This window comes from Bos taurus, chromosome X, assembly GCF_002263795.3.
Source record: "Bos taurus isolate L1 Dominette 01449 registration number 42190680 breed Hereford chromosome X, ARS-UCD2.0, whole genome shotgun sequence".
Taxonomy (NCBI): Eukaryota; Metazoa; Chordata; class Mammalia; order Artiodactyla; family Bovidae; genus Bos; species Bos taurus.
Window position 1 is genome coordinate 85,564,493 of NC_037357.1, and position 23,075 is coordinate 85,587,567.

At 50.7% G+C, this 23,075-nt stretch overlaps 1 protein-coding gene across 4 annotated transcripts; it reads left to right on the forward strand.

Moving 5' to 3' along the window:
• Nucleotides 1-432: 432 nt before the first annotated feature.
• UBA1 (ubiquitin like modifier activating enzyme 1) lies at nucleotides 433-22,332 on the forward strand. 4 transcript variants are annotated; one of them, XM_059883291.1, is made up of 27 exons: nucleotides 433-536; nucleotides 1,065-1,356; nucleotides 8,196-8,312; nucleotides 8,443-8,501; nucleotides 8,602-8,770; nucleotides 8,859-8,993; nucleotides 9,923-10,029; nucleotides 10,290-10,380; nucleotides 10,488-10,620; nucleotides 11,116-11,213; nucleotides 11,334-11,480; nucleotides 11,612-11,788; nucleotides 11,915-12,019; nucleotides 12,107-12,187; nucleotides 12,548-12,703; nucleotides 14,345-14,510; nucleotides 14,647-14,843; nucleotides 17,125-17,189; nucleotides 17,433-17,628; nucleotides 18,351-18,425; nucleotides 18,545-18,734; nucleotides 19,877-19,965; nucleotides 20,254-20,346; nucleotides 20,475-20,666; nucleotides 21,582-21,683; nucleotides 21,786-21,886; nucleotides 22,007-22,332. In XM_059883291.1, exons 3-27 carry the CDS (start codon nucleotides 8,196-8,198, stop codon nucleotides 22,140-22,142), a joined length of 3,177 nt encoding a protein of 1,058 aa, XP_059739274.1. In that variant the 5' UTR covers nucleotides 433-536; nucleotides 1,065-1,356; the 3' UTR covers nucleotides 22,143-22,332. The 4 variants fall into 4 exon arrangements, with proteins under 4 accessions (XP_059739274.1, XP_005228125.1, XP_005228124.1 ...); XM_005228068.4 differs by lacking the exon at nucleotides 1,065-1,356; XM_005228067.5 differs by lacking the exons at nucleotides 433-536; nucleotides 1,065-1,356 and adding an exon at nucleotides 3,531-3,613.
• Nucleotides 22,333-23,075: the final 743 nt, after the last annotated feature.

Below are 23,075 nucleotides of genomic sequence, written 5' to 3' on the forward strand. Positions count from 1 at the left end.
AAGATGCCTAGCACCTGGCCCACAGCTTGAGCTCTGTAAGTGTCAAATGAATGAACTTTGGTCAACTGAGCCTCAGCTTTTCCATCTGTAGGATGAATGTGCCTTTCCATCTGGAGTTACTTCCATGTTCTGATTCCTTTTCCTACCCACCCCACCCCCCAAAGTACAGCTCCCGGAATTCCACAGCCCAAGTTCACATTTTCCAGTACCCTGGGAGCTCCTGCCCACCACGTGCACCAGGCACCGGCCCAACTGGACTACGACCCCCAGCATGCCTCGCGCGTTCGGGAAGTACCACAACTCATAGGGGTGTCTGGGTCTGACACAGGCTCCAAGAGAGCAGGAGCAGGGGAGGGCTCCCCTCTAGCTTAGCATCTGTGGTACGTCCCAAACCGGGGGCCCTCCAAGGCCCCGCGCTTCAGAGCTCCGCGCAAACTCTGGCTCTTCTTCTACGCCTGAGGTGATTTGCTCTTCCGTTGCCCCGTGGCTTCGGCTCATCTCCAGCAGGAAGGAGAGGCTTCCGCCCGGCACAGGGGGTGAGCTGGATCAAGGTCCCCCCAGTCCCCTGAACAGCATTTGAAGGAGGGAGCTCAATTTCGGGGATCCTCGAAGGGGCATATTTGGGAGCTCTGAGCCCGGTGTGGCATTTAGAGGTGGCTGTTTTTGAGGGGACGCAAGTGGCGTTAGGGACTCCGGGGTGGGACTTTGAAGTCTGTTTTCGGAGCGTCCCTCGGAGGCAGGGTTTATACCCCTTAGATACTGGGTTTAGGGGGATGTTTGGGGCGACCCTTAGGATCCGTGTATGAATACTCTTGTCCATGAGGTAGGATTTGGTGTGCTTCCCAAGGGGAGAGGCAAAGTTTGAGGTTCCTGAACTCAAGGCGGAATTTGGGGAGGGCTTGATTCAGGAAGGGTCCTGGTGACGGTGGGAACAGGCGGGACCGACGTGGCATGTGGAGGTATCTAATGGCCTTTGTGACCTCTGCTTCTATTATGATGTCTCACCGCGCTTGGGTATTAAAGGCTGAGAGACCGGACACATTGGGGCCCACATGTTGTTTTAGGAAGAGGAACCCCCAGCCCAGGCTGTAGAAGGGACGCTGGAGCCTAGCGTGCTAGGCTCTTCCGAGGGGACAGAGTGTCACCGGCTTTCCTTTGCCATGGCTTTATTCGCTATGCATGAGGAGATGAGCTGTTGAAGAAGACCGTTTTGGCCCTTTTCACACCTGGTTCGTTGAAGTATCAGCTTGTGAATTATTCACAAGGGAGCGGTTCATTGTGCTTAAGGGGCGTGCTGAAAGGGGCGCCTTGCAGTCTGCCGGGAGAATTTAGATCACACTGATAAAGCGTGAAAAGGTGAGTAGCGGCCGGAGTTTTCTGTGGCTTGTCTAGGGGCATTGTGCATAATTCATGAGGGGCGTAGCTTTTAGGGCTTCATCGGCACGATCCGCTCTTAGCTTTTCCTTAAGAGGTTTCAGGATTTAAAAGTTTTGCGTCTCACGAAGGGATGAGGCCTGGCGCATTGTTCATTCTTTGCTGCCCGATAATCCCAGATTATCAACAAAGACTCTAGATTCGAGTTACATCGATCCTTGCCAGCTGTGTGATCTTTGGCAGATCTGTGAACTTGAAAAAATGAGTCTGAGCATAATGGTGATCAGGTTAGTTTGCACTCATTTAGCAGCTTTATTAGACCATTTAATCCCCACAACAACCCTGGGAGGTAGGTTATTATCGTCCCACTTTATAGATGAGGAAACTGGGACACCAGGAGGCTAAGTAATTTGCCTAAGGTTACTCACAGTTAGCGAGTGGCTGAGCCAGGATTGAAATCCAGTTAGTCTAGTTCGAGAGTCTGTAGTCTTAAATACCATAATGTCTCTCTCCCACCCACCCAATTCACTGGTACTTCTACTACTACTACTGTTAGTCATATAGCACCAGGTGGCCAGGCACTGTTCTGAGCCCTTTCTACATGTTTATTCATTTAAACTTCATCACAAGGTAGGTTACTATTGTTCTCATTTTATGGGTGGGGATACAGTGGCCCAGAGAAGTGTCTGGTCCCAGGTCACAAAGCTAGTCATCGATGGGTGGAAGTGATTTTTGTGAGGATTTGAGAACTCAGGAGGTCTCTTTGACCTGAGACCTGAAGGAACTGATTCCCTGCTCTGCATTCCTGAGACAAGTGGCACAATGCATGGAAAGGACTCACCAAAGGAACCACCACATAGCAGGCGATCGGTTAATGTGATCTATTATTATTAAATAGAAATGTAGTGGGTGTTTATCATGTCCCTGGGGCTTTGGTATACAGTTGTGTCTCTTGGTGACCTTAGTGCTCTGTTTTACAGTGTAAATCTGGAAGGGTGTTTCAAGGCAATATTTTTTAGATAATGCCCCAAATTGGGGGTTTCTCTGGTGTCTGGGTATACTCTCACCCATAACTAATTTTATATCAATACAAAATATTATATTTACATGTTACCTTTACATTAATATATAATACTTTAAAAATGTAACAGTGCTCTGTGCCAGCACTGCTCTGAGTTCATTTCATAGTTTATACTCTCTGGTTTTCATAGTGACACATTTTGCCTTTATGATGTAGGTGGGTTCTACTACTACCCCCATTTTACGGTTGTAGAAACTGAGGCAACTGCCAAACGCCGGTAGTAAACCTGGATTTGGGTGGACCAAAGCAGCTCTGGTTCACGTGCTTTTAGTTAACGGTGGGGAGGAGGCAGCTGCACTTCCCCCTGGGTTTCCCCTGCGGCTCTGCAGCATCTTTCATTATTCATGAACAGGAAGCGGTGACCGTGTTGTCTTGGCTGGAATACCATAATCCTTACTTGCTGGGCGGGGCTGGCTGGAGTATTTCTGTCCCTCCAGCCTCATGCATAATTCATGAGTAACTGGGTGGTACCTTTCTTGACCTCTCTGAGTTTCCAGGTTGGGCTGCTGCAGTATCACTATTCATTATTCATGAGCCAGGTGAGAGTATTTTCTTGTGTTAGCCCTATTTCCCTGTTTACAGGGTATTAGATGCAGCAGTGGGTGGACCTGTCTCTTTTGTCCTTGCCCACCTTATGCATTATTCATGAATGTGGCCTCAGTCTCCTTGGCTTCCAGGCTGCAGCAAGATTATTCATTATTCATGAGCATTGGGGTGTGGCTTCCATGTTTTAACATTGGCTTTCTGGTTGCGGGGTGTTAGTCAACCAGCCACCCGGCCTCATGCATAATTCACAATCAGGAAGTGTGTCTTTGGTGGCCTTTCTGGGTTTCCATGGTATCCTGGCTGTAACAATGTATTCATTATTCACGTTTGACGGGCGTGCCCTCTGTGTCGTTTTACCTGTTTGCCTAGTTACTGCCAGAGAAGCCAGCAGATGGTGGTATTCCCCTTCGAATGAGTTACAAACGGGGACCGTCATACATGATTCATGAATGGGCGCGGCCTGCGTACATCCGGGTTTCTGGGGGGTGGGGCCCAAGGTTTTGTTCCGGCCTCGGGCTCCGCGGCCGCCATCTTGTGTCGGCGGCGGCGGAGGTGAAGGAGGTGGCAGGAACGAGCAGAACCACTACGACGCGGGAGGAGAAGTCGGCGGCGGTGATTCTAGGCGGCCCAGGCGGCGGGGAGGAGGAGGAGGAGGAGAAGGAGGAGGAGGGTGGCGGCCGGGCTTGTCTTCGGCTCCTAGAGGAGTTGGCGGCGGCGCGACCCGGGGAACCGGCATTGGTAACAAACGGCCTTTCTCAGCGCCTTGGCCGGGGCAGGGGTTTCGGGATTGGATGGTGTTGGGCCGGTGCTGGGCCAAGCTAATGTCGGGGCGAGTGGTGATGACTTGGACGGAGGGATCGTTGAAGAGAAGTCGGGGGTCCATTTTGGGCGGGGCCGATATTCCCCATCTGGGACCAGTCCAGTCCCTCGGGCTCCAAAATCTGACCTTAGGCTCAGACCTCCAGAATCTGCTATTAGAGACTCAGCCAGCATTCCTAATCAGGGACCTGGCCCTGTCCTGCATCTTGCATAGCAGATCGGAACTTCCCCCAGTCAGCAATGGAGACTTAAACGGGATCGACATTCCTGGTCAAAGCCTCCTACCAGTGTATGTCATTAAGGACCTACCCCCAGAAGCTTTCTTCATTCACCCTTCGTTCCTCAGAATTTGTCCTCGCAGCTTCCAAGAGGGGCCAAACCTCAGGAAGGGTCCATTTGGTTTCATTTAACCTTCTCTAGCATCTTCCTTCAGAACCATCCTCCACACGCATACGCACACACACACAGTCTGCCCTTAGAGCTTTCAAGGAGTCTAGACCCTGTAAAAGGCTATTTGTGCTTGGCCTCCATGTCAGAGACAACTCCTCCACAAACCAGAGGTCTCCCAACCCACCTTGGCTCTAGCATCTTCCCTCTGAAACCCTTCTGGGCCAGCATTTCTATTCAGAGGTCCACTTCAGCATTCACCTTTAGAGACTGCTTTCATTCCTAGAATCTGTCCTTAAAGACTTCTTTATTTTAAGAGTGTCTCCTTTTGTCTTGTGGTCCAAGTATTCTCTTTAGAGACTATCCTTTGCGGGCCTCAACATCTCCCCCATCAGACACTTCTAAACCCCAGTATCTTACCTCAGAGTTTCCCAGGGGACCAGACACCAGGGAGGCATTGCTTGGACACATAATCCTCCATCAGAGATGTCTCTGCCAGCCTCTGCCCTTGCAGACCCTATTGGCTCCTAGCCCCTTGCATCAGACTTGCCTCTCAAATCCCACCCTTCACTCAACCTCTGCCTTCAAAAGCCAACCAGGGTTCTGGCTTCTCTCACAGATCGCTTAACGTTGAATCAGGCCTCAGAATCTGCCCTCAGAGCCTTCCAGGATCCCAGCATCTTCATTCAGGGTTTCAGCTTCGTTGGACCCCAACATCATGGTCAGTTGTCCCTTCCCACAACAGGTCCAGTTGTTCTCCATCAGAGTAGAAAACCCCTCCTCAGCACTGACTCTTAGAGCCTCCATGGGCTTCCACATAATTGGTCAGAGAAACCCTGCGTATTGAAATCTTTGGGGCCAGAACTGTCTGGGCTCAACCTCCCCTTTCCATTCCTCAGAGCAGTTGCAGTACCTAGCATGTACCAATCAGAGATCAACACGAGGCCTTGTTGCTCTATTAGAAATCCCTCCACAACCCCACGCTCAGCATCCACCCTTGTAGCCTCCTGGATCTCTGACATCAAGGTCACAGACACCTTTTCCCCTGCAAGTCCCTGTTAATTTTGGTCAAAGATTTCCCTCTGCCACCAGTGTAGACCCCCAGGGCCCCAGCATCCTCCTCATGGAGAGCACCCTTGCCCCCAGACCCCATCATCTTCCTGAAACCTCCTGGATGGGAGGATGGGCCCCAGAATCCCCCATCCATTCCCTGTGTAGCCTCTGGGGCCTCCGGTGCAATTTCCCTGCCCTTTCCTGAAAGCTCCTTATCCAAAGACCCTGATTTAAGTCTTAACAACCTTGCCCAGTCACACCCTGGCTGTCCATCACACACCACCCCCACCCCCCCGCCCCGGACTTGTAACATCCCCTTTCCTGTCTCCCTCTGACACTCCAGAGGCTCAGGCAACCGCTTCCTGATGCTTCTGTTTTATATTCCTAGGGATTTCTCATTTAATCCCTCTTAGGAAGCTTGACAGGCCCCAGCATCCTGTGCCCTACCTTCTCCCCGTGCTGATGTCTTAACCCTGTGGCTGCTTGCTCTCAAGCCTGCTCCAGGGCTCCTACCTCACACCGCCTCTGGTTTGGGTGGTAGAGAATGCTCAGGCTTCAAAATCAGCAGTTTGGAGATCTCAGGCAAGCTCTGAAGCTCTCTGAGTCCTGGTTCAGGTTTGCTGAACATTTGGTAGTACGTGTGTCCTAATTGGGGCCATAGCATGTGTTGAGAGAGAAAAGGTATTGATTTTATACTTGGGGTGGAGGATCTTTAGATCTGCTCTGGGGTTTCTGCCCCAGACCCCTTTCTGCTTGCCCTGAGACTGGCCTGTTCCCAATCTCTGCAATTGAAGTCCTCTCTCAGACCATCTGCTGAAACCTGCTTAGACCCTCACTGCCAGCACTAGGGATCCTGATGTCAAAGTCTAGATAGCAGAGATCTCTCTGGCCCTGGACCATTTTTAATTTCAGGTGCAGGGAGATGGTGTGTGTTCAACAACCAAATCAGTGGCAAGGCAAGGAGATAACTAAGTAATAGAGGTCTCTCTGGAGGTATCTGGGGAGGAGCTTAAGTCGCTGAGTTCTGACCACAGACTGACTTTTTTAACCTCCCTAGCAGCCCCTTGAGGGTATTTCCATTTGTCTTTGCTTTGCGGGGGAAAAAAAATGGGGCTCAAAGGAAATGAGCTCCCTACTCTGTCTCAGGAAGTCAGTCATAGAAAATGGAATTTGCCGTGGTCTCCCAGCTAATTCACCAAGCTTCTACCTGGGTTGGTTCTTGGTATTCCCAGCAGTTCAGCTGGGTGCCTTGGACTGTAGCCAGCCTCCTGCCTCCTGGGTACCCCTCCCTCACCTCTCATCTGTCAGCCATGTGGACTGTGCCCCAAGCTGGGTCCTGACTCTGTTCCCCCAGGAGGCATTTGGCAAACAGTCTAGCACCAGCTGCATGACGCTGGGCAAGTGACTGGAGTTTTCTGAGCCCTTGTTTTCTTATTTGTTGCATAGGTATAACGTTATTTGGTTTGTGAGCATTGTTAGAACTAGACAAAGCCCCTTACCCAGAGATTGATGGGCAGTAAGCTCCTAGTAGATGTTAGGGTGCTCTTGTCGTCTTGCTTACTGCTAGCATGTGACAAGTGCCAAAGTGGCCTCAGGTACAGTGGGGGTACTTGGTGTGATTGGGTGTCAGAAAAGGCTCAGTGTAGGAGAACAGAGGCTTAGAGGTGCATTGGTGGTGAGGGGAAATGATTCAGAGTCCTGTCATCTCCAGCCTCTGGGTCCAGTCACCCCCTCGCTCCAAGATCTCACTTTCACAGCAGGCTGCATTATTCTGTCTCTGGGACCTAGTCCTCATGAGCTCAGGTTTTTCCATTTGTCTGGCAAGGACACTCAGCCCTGCCTCGCAGGGTCAGGACCATTGAGTAGATGAAACGCCATAAGGTTAGGAAGCAGCCTGGGCTTCCAGGGTCAGCAGGTCCTAGTATGATTCCAGCTTGGCCACTCTCTTTGTGGGGACCTCAGTCAAGTCTCCAAAGTCCCTGAGTGGATTATTTTCTTCCAGTGTGAGTTGGGGGGCCGTCTTACTGGTAGTAGTCCAAACCCCACAGAGGTGCCCTGAGGACAAAGTGAGGCATAGCTCATTAAGTGCTTAGTTTGATATTTGGCACAAGGAGGACTCCTAATAAATATTCATTTATCATTGTTGACCTGTTTAAAGGACTCCACATAGGGACAAGGCTTGGGAAGTGTGTATTTGCTCTTTCTGTCTGCAGCTTCTTTTATTGGCTCTGGGTGATTTCCCCTCCTGGAGCTGGAGGTGGTGGGGAGGGGGTTGGACTTTGTGAAACTCTTTTCTGTGAACCCCTCTGGGAGCTGAGTTCTCGGCATAATATCTCCTGCCATCGTGCCACCTGGTGGATGTCCAAGCCACGTTTCCCTCTCTAACCCTGGTCGTTGGGATTAAAGGGGAGGAGAATGGCTCCTTGCTGTTGCCTCCCTCCCTGCTCCATGTCAGGCTCTCTGGTCTGTGTTATATCTCATCACTTCAACTCCATGGGGTAGGTAAGTGGTATTCTCACCTGTGTTTTCCAGGCAAGGGAACCAAGCCCTTAAGGGTTAAATGATATCTATTGAGGAGTGGCAAGGTCTGACCTGAAGCTACATCCTTCCTCTGACTCCCCCACAAGTACATTCTTGTCACTCCTTTCCCCCCACAGGATTGGAGTCTCTCCCTCATTATGCTGGGCTGGGGAGAAAAGCGAATGGCCTGGTGGTCAGCAGCATGGATTGCAAGCCAGACCACCTGAGTTCAGATCTTAGCTCTGACAGCTGTGTGACCCTGGGAAAGTCGCCTCACCTCTCTGTACCTGTCTCCTCTTCTGTAAAATGGGGATATTAGCTCTTACATCTTCCCTTTCTGCCCCCCAGTCATCACTAACCAGCAGGAACACCCCCATGCCCCAGGCTCACTTCTGATTTCTTTTATGCTCTCCAGATGTCCAGCTCGCCGCTGTCCAAGAAACGTCGCGTGTCCGGGCCTGATCCAAAGCCGGGTTCTAACTGTTCCCCTGCCCACTCCGTATTGTCCGAAGTGCCCTCGGTGCCAGCTAACGTGAGTGTGTTCTTCCTAGAGACTGGCAGGTGGGGTGGTGGGTGGGAAACATCTTCTGTATCCCTGTCCTGTCTGTCCCGTCCCTCCTCCTGCACATCTCCCTGAACCTAGTGTTCCCCTCCATTTCTAGGGAATGGCGAAAAATGTCAGTGACGCAGACATAGATGAAGGCCTTTACTCCCGGCAGCTGTGAGTGGGGCCGAAGTTGGACTGTGAGGTGGGAGGGGGCTCTGAATGGATAGGGTCAGGAGGGCGTGACTCTGACCTGTGACACCCTCTAACCCGGCAGGTATGTGTTGGGCCATGAGGCAATGAAGCGGCTCCAGACCTCCAGCGTACTGGTATCAGGCCTTCGGGGCCTGGGCGTGGAGATTGCCAAGAACATCATCCTCGGTGGGGTCAAGGCTGTCACACTGCATGACCAGGGCACTGCCCAGTGGGCCGACCTCTCCTCCCAGGTTCCTCTTTCCATCCCCCTTCTTTGCCAAGGCCCCAGCCCTCTGGGCTACACAGCCAGTTCACTTCTTCCTACACTCTCCTTTGCAGTTCTACCTGCGGGAAGAAGACATAGGAAAAAACCGAGCTGAGGTCTCCCAGCCCCGTCTCGCTGAGCTCAACAGCTATGTGCCTGTCAGTGCCTACACCGGGCCCCTTGTGGAGGACTTTCTCAGTGACTTCCAGGTACCATAGGCCTCATGCCCAGTTCTCTCAGAGCCTAGCTCTGGTTTATTCTTTTGATAAACATTTAATGGGCTAGCCTGTGAGTCAGGTTTCCCGCTAACGCTGCAGCAAGGAAATGCGAGCAGGCTTTAGGCCCTGGGCCTGCCTCTTTAGGAGGAATATTGTAAGCCAACAGGTGGGAAGGCATAGTGGTTATGTGCAGAGACTGAAGCCAAACTGCCTTGGCACGAGTCTCTCATTGTACTTGCATAATGTCGGGCCAGTAATGGAGTCTCCTGTTCCTGCCTTTGTCTGTCTGCAGACATGGGAATGGTAGTAATGCTGACTTGATAAAGGTTTTGTGAGGGCTATGGACTAGCAGCTGGTTGTTGGTTAAATAAAACTCTGGGCCAGAAAGAGGAGTTGTGGGAGCTGAAATTCTGCCCCAGGGTGTCCCTGCGAGCCAGGACACTGCTGCTGAACCCTGCTGTAGCCGTGGGAGCTCACCCTGATGGGAGTGGGTAGGCATTCAGCAGAGACTCATGGCTGAGCAGGTGTTTTAAGAGTTGGGAGCAAGTGGGTGTGGTAGGAGTGAGCTCAGACTTTGGCTAAGGACAAAGTTTTACTTCTGTGTCTCCCAGGGCATGGCAGGGCTGTAAACAGGCAGCAGTGGGTGTTGGCAAATGAAGGAGTCAGCTGTTATCCAGACTCTGTCCTCCCAGTTGCCTCTTTACCTTGCCTGCCATAGTCTAGGGATTCACATTTCCTTTCATTGAGTTTTGCTTGGGCTGAATCTGATACGTGGTAGATACTTTCTGTTTGTGATAGAGAGCTGAACCAGCAAAGCCTTAAGGACCCCGTGAGCCCTCCTATCAGCCCTCCTCTATGATTGCTCCCTTTACCCTTCACCCTGGTGCTGGGCCCTTGCCTGAGCTTCCACCTCTCCACAGGTGGTGGTCCTCACTAACAGCCCCCTGGAGGACCAGCTGCGGGTAGGTGAGTTCTGTCACAGCCATGGCATCAAGCTGGTGGTGGCAGACACCCGGGGCCTGTTCGGGTGAGTGCCCCTGCTCTTTTCCACCCTGACCCCTGCCTTGTCCAAGAAAAAACCCCCAAGCTCTGACTGCCCTCAGCCCCCCTTAGGCCTTTGGGTTTTGGATGCTGCGTGTTTACCTTGCCTCACGTAGCATGAGCACAGTCTGATTCCCAGCAGTGATGGGCTGATTTGCTCAGCAAATACTCACTGCATCTTGAGGGACACGTGCAGTCTCAATGTGCGTGGGACTTGGGCATCAGCCCTGTTGCCTCCCTCTACAGGCAGCTCTTCTGTGATTTTGGAGAGGAAATGATCCTCACTGATTCCAATGGGGAGCAGCCGCTCAGTGCTATGGTTTCTATGGTCACCAAGGTGAGGAGGCCAGCCTTGGGTCCTGGCAGGCGGATGGGCGGTCACAGGCCTTCCTGTCTACTCCCAGTACCCTGAGCCTGCCTCTGAGGTACTCCTCCTTCAACCAGGACAACCCCGGTGTTGTTACTTGTCTGGATGAGGCCCGACATGGCTTTGAGAGTGGTGACTTCGTCTCCTTTTCGGAAGTACAGGGCATGATTGAACTCAATGGAAGTCAGCCCATGGAAATCAAAGTTCTGGGTGAGCTAGGGCCAGGGGGGAACCAGGGGAGATAGGAGGCGTTTCCCTGGGCTCTGCGTGAGGGGAGACACATCCTGGGTATCTGGGATGAACCAGAGGTAGAGTTTCCTAAGGTCTACCCAGCAGGGTGTGGGAGAGAAGTGCTGTCTTGTGTTTGAGCTGTTCGTAGAATAGGCCCCTGATGTCTGCACTGAGGGGAGGCAAGGTCTCTGGTGTTTGAACAAAGATCAGAGGATCCACTTGTGTCTGAGCTGATTCAGACAGGGAGCAGAGAACGTCTTCCATTGTAGACTTGGGGTTAGAGATGCGGGGTCCCATGGGTGCTGGGTCTGGGGTAGAGGGGAGATGGTTTCTGAAGTTCGAGTAGAACTCAGGATGGAGAGGAGATTACTCCTGATATCCGAGCTGGGTCAGGAATGGATTTTCCCTCATCTCGTAGGTGGTTGTAGGTTTTAGGGAGAGTGGGTGTCCTGACATTTTCCCTGTCTATCCTAGGTCCTTACACCTTTAGCATCTGTGACACCTCCAACTTCTCTGACTACATCCGCGGAGGCATCGTCAGCCAGGTCAAAGTACCCAAGAAGATCAGCTTTGTGAGTGTGAGGGGCGGTGGGCTGTGGGGGATGTGGGGGCTGGGGCTGGGTATCTCACGGTTCTCAATTCTTCTCTTCTGATTCTTTTTTTTTTTTTTCCTGATGCCCTGCTTCCCACAGAAATCCTTGCCAGCCTCCCTAGCAGAGCCTGACTTTGTGATGACAGACTTCGCCAAGTATTCCCGCCCTGCCCAGCTACACATTGGCTTCCAGGCCCTGCACCATTTCTGTGCTCAGCATGGCCGGTCCCCTCGGCCCCACAATGAGGTGCGTGTGGGTGAGCCAAGCCAGGGCAGATGACCTTAGCACTGCAGGCCTGTTCTGCCCCTCTGTCTACACCTCTCACCCCCGACACAGTGACCTAACAAGCGTGCTCTTGGTTCCTTTGGCCCCACTAGGAGGATGCAGCAGAGCTGGTGACCATAGCCCAGGCTGTGAACGCTCGATCCCTGCCCGCAGTGCAGCAGGGCAGCCTGGATGAGGACCTCATCCGGAAGCTAGCATATGTGGCTGCTGGGGACCTGGCTCCCATAAATGCCTTCATTGGGGGCCTTGCTGCCCAGGAGGTCATGAAGGTCAGCGTAGGTGGAAAAGGGCAGGGTTGGGGTAGGCCAGGCGCCTACCTGCCTCTATCACTTGTCCCATCTGCATGAGGCCCCAGGTAAGCACTGACTACTTCCCCTCTCCTGTCCATTCTCCAGGCTTGCTCTGGGAAGTTTATGCCCATCATGCAGTGGCTGTACTTTGATGCCCTTGAGTGTCTCCCTGAGGACAAAGAGGCCCTCACAGAGGACAAGTGCCTCCCGGTATGTGAGTAGGGCCCTGGGGGAGGTGACATAGGTGGCATTTCTGGTGAGGCTGCTCTCTGACCTTTCTCCCTTTGCATTCCTCAGCGCCAGAACCGTTATGATGGGCAGGTAGCTGTATTTGGCTCAGACCTGCAGGAGAGGTTGGGCAAGCAGAAGTACTTCCTGGTGAGTGATCTGCTGGGACACCTGCTTCCTTCATATCCCCTGGCCTCTGGCTACCTGTTTATGGGGTCTCTTGCCACCTGAGGGAGTGTCTTTTGGTTCTTGTATCTGTATCACATGACTTGTGCCCCCTTTTTTTTTTTTTATCTTGGGAAAGCCTAGTATGTCCTTCTGTTTCCCCCATCTGTGCCTCTGCCCTCAGATGACTAGGTTATTTTCACAGTCGTGGCACTTAAAGATGTGGCACTAGACACCCCTCTTGCTGTTTTCTGGGGAGTGAGAGTATAGAGTGATGAGTGACTTCATGCTGACCTGCATCACCCTGACCCAGACTCTCTGTGTCTTTTCTTGGTTGTCTTCTAGGTGGGCGCAGGGGCCATTGGCTGTGAACTGCTCAAGAACTTTGCCATGATTGGGCTGGGCTGTGCAGAAGATGGAGAAATTGTTGTCACAGACATGGACACCATTGAGAAGTCAAATTTGAACAGACAGTTTCTGTTCCGGCCCTGGGATGTCACTGTGAGTGTGATGGGGGATGGAGGTGGTACTTTGTCATCTTGTTTTTCTCTTGTCTTTTGTTCCCATTCTTCCTAGAAAGGGGGCTTTACTGCCTTTTTCTTTGCTTCAGCTCTCCCTCAGTTTCTGTCACTCGTTCACTGAACGCTGAGTACCCTTCCATTGAATCCACCGTTTTTCATCTCCTGTTTTCTTTTCCCTTGACCTCTTATGAATGCTGGTTGGGACAGTGTGTTGGGGGTCCCAAGTTCAGTGATTCACTAGGGGGACTCACAGGACTCAGCATATAGTCATACTCAGGGCTATGATTTCTTCCAGTGAAAGAATGCATAACAAAATCAGCAAAGAGAAGCTGGCTCATGGGGTGAAGTCTGGGGGAGACCAAGCACAAGTTTCCAAGACTGTCTCCCAGTGGAGTTGCACAGGACACCTGTAATTCCCCTAGTAGCGAATTGTAACAACACATATGAAATGTTGCCAGTCAGGGAAGCTTGTAAGAGACCTAGTACCCAAGGATTTTACTGTGGGCTGGTCATGTAGGCGCCCTCTTCTGGGAACATCCCCAAATTCCAGACTCCTAGAAGGAGAGCAGGAGTTTGGCCTAAGCCATAGGATTTGCATAAGCAGCCTAGGCACAGTGAGCAGCCTTTACTAGGTGGAGAATGGCAAGAACTCGCTTGAAATCCAGGTTTCCAGACTGCAGCCAAGGCCCAACCTGGCCAGGAGGCCTCTCCTAGGAGAGCACTTGTGCTAGGTTCACTGTTCTCTGCACAGATAGAAGCTAGGTTATACGGGGATCTAGCTAGTAAGCCTTGTGTGGGGAACAGCATCATTGCCTGGCCAGGATCGACTCCCCTTTTGTTCATTCATTTATTCACCAAGTAATTATCCAGGTAGGTGCTCTTGTAGGTACTTGCAGTACACCAAGGAAACAAAGATTTGGTGGGGTGGGGACAGAGTAAAGAATAAACACAGTACAATAATAAAGTTTATACTCAGCGTTCTTGGTAAGTGCTGTATAGAGGAAAGAGCAACAGCAAGATGAGGGAAGTGGGCAGGCCAGGGAGATCAGTTTGCAATTTTGATATGTGGAAGGGCTCATCTCTGCCGACTTGGAGGGCGTGAGGAAGTAGAGTTCCTCAACCACTCAGGCCAAGATCCTGAGGTGGGAGGGGAGTCGGAGATAAGCTGGAGGAAATGGGGACCAAGTCATCTTACCTTCAGTGGAGGCAGGAGCAAGGGAGGGTTTTCAGCAGAGGAAGGATATGGCCTGACTCAAACTTCTTGTCTGTATGCTAAGATTGTTTTGTTTGGGGGAAATGTTCCCCAGCCTAGGTGCCATTACCTGAAAGAACAGTGGATGTTGGGTAGGCAGAAGAACAGAAGGCTGGCCTGTTGTCTCCAATCTTTGCCTGTCCACTGCTTCCTTCCACCGAACCCCTGGCATTTCTGTCCCTGCCCTAGCCCTGTGGTTCTGTCATGAACTGTCTCCTGCCAAACCAGAGAGCTTCCTGAACTCAGGGCCTAGTTCTTCGCAGCATTAAATATGTCAACCTTCAGGAGGACAGCTCTGTAGGGGTTCTCTGGCTGCACACATGAATAACTGAGTTTTGTTCCCCCATTCCCCACTCTCACCTCCCCTAGAAATTAAAGTCTGACACAGCTGCTGCAGCTGTGCGCCAGATGAATCCTCATATCCGAGTGACAAGCCACCAGAACCGTGTAGGTCCTGACACTGAGCGCATCTATGATGATGATTTCTTCCAAAACCTGGATGGTGTAACCAATGCCCTGGATAATGTGGATGCCCGTGAGTTTGGAGGCGGGTGAGGAGGTCAGGGGCCAATGCGTGCGCACGTGTGTGTGTATGTTTTGGAGGTGTCTGTCTTCCTGCCTCCTAATGTTCTGTCTTGCCACTCATGTTATGTTGTGACCCCACCCCCCAGGCATGTACATGGACCGCCGCTGCGTGTACTACCGTAAGCCACTGCTGGAGTCGGGCACACTGGGCACCAAGGGCAACGTGCAGGTGGTGATCCCCTTCCTAACAGAATCTTACAGCTCCAGCCAGGACCCGCCTGAAAAGTCCATCCCCATCTGCACACTGAAGAACTTCCCCAATGCCATCGAGCACACCCTGCAGGTGATCAGCATTGGTGGGAGAGAGCAGGGAACAGGCACCCTGGCCTCATGGCTACCGACCCCTCTGCTTTTTCTCTAAACCTATCTCTCTTACTTCCCATCTTGTAGCCTAGATTACTAGAATGATCCATTTCTTTTTCTCTTTTTGGGAAAATTTTCAACATTTAGGGCTTCCCTAATAGATCAGTTGGTAAAGAATTCACCTGCAATGCAGGAGACCCTGGTTCGATTCCTGGGTCAAGAAGATCCACTGGAGAAGGGATAGGCTACCCACTCCAGTATTCTTGGGCTTCCCTTGTGGTTCAGCTGGTAAAGAATCTGCCTGCAATGCAGGAGACCTGGGTTCTATTCCCTGGGTTGGGAAGATCCCCTGGAGAAGGGAAAGGGTACCCACTCCAGTATTCTGGCCTGGAGAATTCCATGGACTGTATAGATTGCAGCGTATATTTCTAGAATGATCCATTTATTTCTCTCTTTTGGGAAAACTTTCAACATTTAGACAGAATACAAAGAATAGTATGAGGAACACTCAAATACTCTTAGATTTAACATTTGTTAATGTTTTGCCACATTTTCTTAGATCCATGTGTACGGCAGACATCACAATGTTTCACTCCCTATACTTCTTCAAAGGGAGGCTATATTCCCACACAACAGGGTCTCAACCTTAGCACTGGTGACAGTTGGGGCCCGATATTTCTTTGTCATGGGGGCATCCTAAGCACCATAGGATGTTTAGCACAATTCTTGCTTCTATCCACAAGATGCCAATGGCACCCCCTTCTGTTTGTGACAACTAAAAATGTCTTCAGACATTGCCAGGTGTCCCCTGGGGGCAGAATCACTCCCGGGTGAGAACTGCCACATCTAGCCAAAATACCTTCATGTTGAACACCATTAGTGGTAATTCTTACTGTCTCTCCTGGTTACTTATTTGTCTCTAACAGTCCATATTCATGTGTCCACTGCTATTGCTCCAAATGGGTTTAACAGCTGGTTTTCCAGGATGATTTTGTTGGTATGATGCATAAACATATAATACACAGCAGTGCATATATTATCTGCCTGGAGGTTTTTACAAAATGAACATATCTAGGGTATCCAGCACCTATGTCTCAAATCAGAACCTGAGGATAACCATTGTGCTATCAGATGAATCTTAACTGCAGTCTTTGAAAGCAGACCATTCAGAATGTTTAGTTGAAGTATGGGGTATGGGAACAAAATAGAGAAAAAAAAAGTTTCCTCCATCACTTTCCCTTCCCCCTCTCCAGTTCCAGGCTGGGTGTGTTTATGTTTGTGCACCTGCCACAGTGTCACTAGGCCTTGACTGACCTTGGACTTAGCTTCTCTGTCTCATGAGATGGAGTTGACAGTGGTGTATACCTCATAGGGTTGCTGTAAAGCACTTAGCATTTACTATGTATCTGGTGCTATTTTAAATAAACTGTAAATGTATACATACATGCAACCCCTGAGGTACTTAGGACTGTTACAGTATCTATTTGGGAAAGAAGGCAATGGCACCCCACTCCAGTACTCTTGCCTGGAAAATCCCATGGATGGAGGAGCCTGGTAGGCCGCAGTCCATGGGGTCGCTAAGAGTCAGACACGACTGAGCGACTTCACTTTCACTTTTCACTCTCATGCATTGGAGAAGGAAATGGCAACCCACTCCAGTGTTCTTGCCTGGAGAATCCCAGGGATGGGGGAGCCTGGTGGGCTGCCGTCTATGGGGTCGCACAGAGTCGGACACGACTGAAGCGACTTAGCAGCAGCAGCACCACAGGGTTAAGTGTATTCCTGAAGTCACAAAGTTAGATACTATGTAACAGCTGGATTTGAACCTAGATCTCACATCTGTGTCCTCCAAACCCCCTCAAAGGGCAGAACCTCTGTCCAGTTTGCTGCTGAATCTTCAGGGCCTGTATAGAAATTATTTTGGGGTTTGGTCTGAATTTTCTTTTTTCTTTTCTTTTTAAATTTTAAAATATACATAACTGAACCTTTTTTTTTTTTTTATTGAGGCATGCCATATTTCAAGTAAGGTATACAGATCTTAATTTTTTTTTCACACATTCACTAGTGTACTGTCCAGGTCAAGTTCATTGGTTTTTCAGTTGAAGTGTTAGGGGGTTGAGGAGTGGGGAAGTTTGCGGGGGGCTTACCTTCTCCCAGAGCAGCTATGTTCTTCCCATTGGATTTGTTCACTGATGGTGTTTCTAACGCTTCCAGAAGTCCGTTTTGTCCACCATTGCCCCCTGTAATCTGTTTGTCTGTAGTGGGCTAGAGATGAGTTCGAAGGCCTCTTCAAGCAGCCGGCAGAAAACGTCAACCAATACCTCACGTAAGTAACCAAATGTCCCCTCAGCCCACCCCCTGCCTGCCAGTCAAGGCATCCTGGCTGCTTTCCTCATTGCTGTGACACCCAGCACAGGCACACTTCTCAAATGAATCTGTGAATGAAGCTTGAGCCTCATTCCATTGGCGGTCAGGATTAGCTTTCTCTGGAGAAAGTGAGGTTGCCCTGGAGCCCACTCCTGAGGCCGCTGTGTAATCCTGCCCCTTTGACTCCCCCAATTCCTGATAGAGACCCCAAGTTTGTGGAGCGGACCTTGCGACTGGCGGGCACTCAACCCCTGGAGGTGCTGGAGGCCGTGCAGCGTAGTCTCGTGCTGCAGCGGCCACAGACCTGGGCTGACTGTGTGACCTGGGCCTGCCACCACTGGCACACGCAGTACTCTAACAATATCCGGCAGCTGCTACACAACTTCCCTCCTGATCAGGTAATGCCCACTTGCCAGGTCCACTTGGCAGAATGCTTTTTTTCCGTAATGGGAGCCTGCTGTGAGTTCTCTGGCTCCTCCTGGGGATTATTCCAGCTGTGGCACATGCCCCAAGGTGTGGGGAGTCTCAGAAAAATGATTAAACTTGACCTTTTTTTGCCATCCCCTTTCCTTCTAGCAAGAGACTTTCATTTTTATTTCCCTTACCTGTGAGGTGGGCTGACTCATCCACCTCCTAGGACTGTAGCGATCATAGAGGAGAAATCTTCGAGTTAAGAGCTCAGGAAATCAGTGGGGGTTCAACTCCAAGCACCATTTGCACTTGGGCAAGTCACATAGCTTCTCTCTACTTCAGTTTCCTTGTCAGTAAAGTAGAGGTGGTAATAATTACCTCATGAGGGTTCTTGTGAGGATTTCTTGGTATTTGTTAATATTAACTCAGTACAGTACCTGGCAGGTCATAAGAGTTTGTTAAGCTGTGTCTTGCACAGAGTGAGTGCCAGGAGTTCTTTCAGTAACACCCCTAGTTCACCCTGGCATCAGAACTTCCATTCACAGGACCCTTACAGTCTGGGTTATTCATGATTGACTCTATCCCCTGCCATGCATGCCCAGCCAGGGCTAGTGAATAGGGCATACCCAAGGCCCAGGTGAGAAGTTAGGATTGCTGGAGAGGCTCCAGTTTTAGATCCTGCTCCTCAAAAATCTCTCCACTTCTTTAGCTCACAAGCTCAGGAGCTCCATTCTGGTCTGGGCCCAAACGCTGTCCACACCCACTCACCTTTGATGTCAGCAATGTAAGTCTCCTCCTTGGGGTCTCCTAGGGTCAAGTGGAGAGTGGGTGGGAGGGAAGGAGGCCGAGACGCCCCAGGTGAGGGCAGACGTGCTCACCCTTCTGGGCCCTGCCTTCTCCCAGCCCCTCCATCTGGACTACGTGATAGCTGCTGCCAACCTGTTCGCCCAGACCTACGGGCTGACAGGCTCTCAGGACCGAGCTGCTGTGGCCACACTCCTACAGTCTGTGCAGGTCCCCGAGTTCACCCCCAAGTCTGGAGTCAAGATCCATGTCTCTGACCAGGAGCTGCAGAGCGCCAATGCCTCTGTGGGTGAGGATGTTTGGCCCCTCTGCCAGGAGTTACTGCCCCACTGGTCCTCTGCCCAGTGCAGCCTCCTCACCAGTTCTCTGCCCCAGCACTGCTGTGCGACTCTGTCCTGAGACTTCCTTTTTGATCTGTTTATCCGGAGGGTGTGGTCTTGCTCCTTTGGTATCTGCCCCTATCTTCTCACCCCCATGTTCCTCCATGTGTGTCTTCACCGTGATATTACCCTCCACATAGTTTTCCTCATCCCCCTCTTCATATTTTTACCCCAGTTCCCCATCTCTCTCCCCCAGCTCATGCTGTCTATTGGGTGAAGGGCCAAACAGTTGACTCTCTTAGGCCATATTAGTGTCTGCAGCTAATGATCTCTGCAGTTGAAGCCCAAAAGCAGCCATACACGATGAATTGAATGTGGCTGTTTTTATTTTCTCCCATGTCTCCCATCTTCTTCCCAAATATCTACCCCTCATGTTCCTCTATGTATATTTTTTCTACTTCTGCATTTCACCCATATTTCCTTCATTTTTTCCCTCATATACATGCACATGTATTTGTATATGTATAAAACATAGATAAGGTACATGTAAAATGTGTATAAACGTGTGTGTGTGTATATACATGTAGACACAGTGTATGTAGAGTATATATAGGGTGTATGCAGTCTTCTCACCTATCTCACTCTCTCTATATGTCCCTATTCTCTACTTTTTTGTATCTTCTGTCCTCTCATCTTAACCACATCTGCATATTTCTCTAAACTTCCTCTCTGTATATCTTCCCCTGCCCTTTTCCCCTGTATCCTCCATGTCTCCCCACCTCTCTGCATCATTCTCCCTGAGATCTACTGCTCTCCCATTCTTATCTGTCCATCCCCACTTTCTCCTTATGTCTTTGTTTCGGTTCTTTAGTCTCTAGAGATAGCTCTCTTACCTCTCTTGATATTCCATGCTGCACCCCTCCCACCCCAATCTTCTTCAGGTTTGTACTCTGTTGTCCTGCACTGTTTCTTGCCATTGTCCCTCGTCTCTCCCAGGATGTCTTTCCTTTTCAAATCCTTTGTTTCCCTAAACACCTTTTGCCCCACTTGTTTCTACCTCAGACCCTGGCCTTGGGTCTAAAGCGTTGATGGTGTCCCTCTCTCCCTGCAGATGACAGCCGTCTGGAAGAGCTCAAGGCTACACTGCCCAGTCCCGAAAAGCTCCCTGGGTTCAAGATGTACCCTATCGACTTTGAGAAGGTGCTGGCTGGGGGCCCCAGCAGGCAGTGGGGATGGGATAAACATAGGTGGGATGGACAGAACAGGCTTCTGGGGATCGGGAGGCAGCCCCAGGCCTTTGTGGGATTGGATCATGGGCCTGCTAGGCGGCCCTGAATGAATAGATGTTCCCAGCCATGCCTTTGTGATCTGAGAGCCCAGCAGGTAATTGCAGTGGATACTTGTGCCCCTAGAGGCCAGGAATCTTCTTCCTCTGATTCTCTCCTATTGTCTGCCTACCCTCCTCCCTTAACCTCTCACTCCTAAAAGGATGATGACACCAACTTCCATATGGATTTCATCGTGGCCGCATCCAACCTCCGGGCAGAGAACTATGACATTCCCCCTGCAGACCGGCACAAGGTGAGGCAAACCCAGACCCAACGTTCCACCCCCTCCCGGGCTGGATTTGCCCACATTTCATCCCTTCTTTAGACTCAGCCTCTTCTACTCTCAACTTCCATCTTCCTTGATCCTTTGCTGCCTCACAGAGCAAGCTGATTGCAGGAAAGATCATCCCAGCCATTGCCACAACCACAGCAGCCGTGGTTGGCCTTGTGTGTTTAGAGCTGTACAAGGTGGTGCAGGGGCACCGACAGCTCAACTCCTACAAGAATGGTTTCCTTAACTTGGCCCTGCCCTTTTTTGGCTTCTCCGAGCCCCTCGCAGCACCTCGTCACCAGGTGAGGGTCTATATTAGGAAGTGGGTTTGTGGGTGGGATGTTTGTCTATAGAGCTGGCTCTAGTTTGCTTCATAGCCTGTCACCAGGAGAGGGTTTCTGTCAATGTGTACCTCTTTCCTTCGTGTACACCTTTGTTCATTTATTCACTTACCATGTTTTTTTTAAGTACCTTCTATGTGTTAAGTAGGTGTCTGATTATGACTGTGGAAGCCCTCAGAAAAGATATTTGAATATTAGATTATGATTAAAACTGCACAAAAGTAGCACCCAACATTTACTGAGTGCTTGCTATGCTCAGTGCTTTTACTTGCTTCATTCATTTATGCACTCAAATATTTATTGAGCACCTACTGTGTGCTAGGTACTCTTACAGGTGCTAAGGTTATATTCATGAAATAGAGTAATACAGTAAACAATATTAGAACCTCCAAAAAAAGAATAAGATAAGGAGAACTTGGGAATACCAGGGGGCAAGGGGATGGCTTTAGAATTTTAAATGTGGGATAGTCAGGAACGGCCTTAAGGAGAAGATGACATGTGAGTCCATACTTGGAGGAGGTGAAAAGACAGGCCAGGCCTTGCCAGAAAGGCATTCCATAGAGAGAGACCAGTGTCTGCAAGGGTACTGAGGTAGGAGTGTGCCTGGCCTGTTTGAAGAAGAAGTCATTAGAGCAGAATGTGGGAGAGGATGAGGGGATAGGAAATGAGAAGAGAATAGGATTCCATGATGTAAGGCCTTGTCTCAATTATCATAAGGGTTTCACTGCTTACTCAAGGCCAGACAAAAGCCACAAGAACATTTTGGACAAAAGAGGCTTGTGGTCTGACTTAGCATGTCTGCATGAGTGAGGGGGAGACTGATGAGGTTTGGTGCCCTGATGGCCCCCATGCCAAAGACTGCTACTTTTCCCACAGTACTATAACCAAGAGTGGACGTTGTGGGATCGCTTTGAGGTACAGGGTTTGCAGCCTAACGGTGAGGAGATGACCCTCAAACAGTTCCTCGACTACTTCAAGGTGAGAGCCCTTTCTGACTCTCACCCCACCTGGGGGTGGCATGTGCAGGTGACTGACTGGCCTGTCCACCCCTGTAACACTGCTGTCCTCCCCCTCTTCCAGACAGAACATAAGTTGGAGATCACTATGCTGTCCCAGGGCGTGTCTATGCTCTACTCTTTCTTCATGCCAGCCGCCAAGCTCAAGGAACGATTGGATCAGCCGTGAGTTGGGTGGTGGGGAGCCTCAACTTGCAGCTGTCCCACTGCTGCTCACTGCCCCCAGCTACCTGCCTCTTCTCACTTACCTTTTGCCTTCCTGACCCTCTGCTCCCTTGTCCCCAGGATGACCGAGATTGTAAGCCGTGTGTCGAAACGAAAGCTTGGCCGCCATGTGCGAGCACTGGTGCTTGAGCTGTGCTGTAACGATGAGAGCGGCGAGGATGTTGAGGTCCCCTATGTACGATACACCATCCGCTGATCCGTGTCCTCTCCTGTAGACTGACCCCAGATCCCCTCTCCAGATCCCTTCCATCCCAGGGCTCCCATTTGACCTCTGGCAGTGGCCCAGCTAGCCAGGCTTGGTGTTCTCATCCCCCTACCTGAACTCCTCTTGCCGCTGCTTTCTACCTTGTTCGGAACCTGACTCCTAATAAAGAATTGTTAACCCAGATGTGGCATACCCTGCTGGTTCCAGGGAAAGAAGGGACTTCCTGGAGCTGTGTAGTTGATGTGGTAACCCAAAGGGCTCAGCCTCATCCCCAGCTGCCAGCATCCCAGGCAGAGAAAATGTGGGAATTGCCATGTCTTCCCCTCTGTCCTTCCTGCTTAGGAAGAAGTGGCAGCATGGATGAAGCCATAGAGAGCAGTTATCTAGGTCTCTGTGACTTCACTAGAGCTGGGTTCAAATTAGCCTTCTCTGTCTCTAGCTCCTAACTCCCTCCCTGCCTTATTGATTTTGAGAGGTAGTAAAGAGTAGTGTTTGAACAAGTCTTTTAATTTCTCTAACCTTGTTCCTCTTCTGTGAAGGAAAATGTATGGCAACCAGTCAGCCAGGGCTTGGTCACTGTGGCTTATGTCCTTGGGGAAGATCCCTTCCCACCTGGATCGAAGCACTCAGACCCTGGACAAGCCTTTAGCATCATGGTTCCCAGTGCCAGGAATGCCTGTGGTGTCCTTTGTTCAACTTCCCTGCTGAAGGGAGGGCTCAACAGCTCTGCTGGACTGAGGAATGCCAGTGTTTGTGCATACTTTGAAGTTTTGATGAAAATATTTGGCTGAGAACATCTGTGGAGGAAAAACTTCTTTCCTGTCCCTCAGGTCTGGGCTTCTTGTCATGAGGCTTCCCACCTGTGAGAGCCGGATGTGGGTTGTTGATTGGTTAGAGCTGGCAGTAGGAGGCCCACCACAAACC

Excerpts from the sequence above, each read along its gene's own strand:
- UBA1 (XM_059883291.1), top strand. The coding sequence starts at position 8,196 with ATGTCCAGCTCGCCGCTGTCCAAGAAACGTCGCGTGTCCGGGCCTGAT. Across the intron at positions 12,704-14,344 it reads TCCGGCCCTGGGATGTCACT|AAATTAAAGTCTGACACAGC; the intron begins GTGAGTGTGATG and ends CACCTCCCCTAG. Across the intron at positions 14,511-14,646 it reads CCTGGATAATGTGGATGCCC|GCATGTACATGGACCGCCGC; the intron begins GTGAGTTTGGAG and ends CCCACCCCCCAG.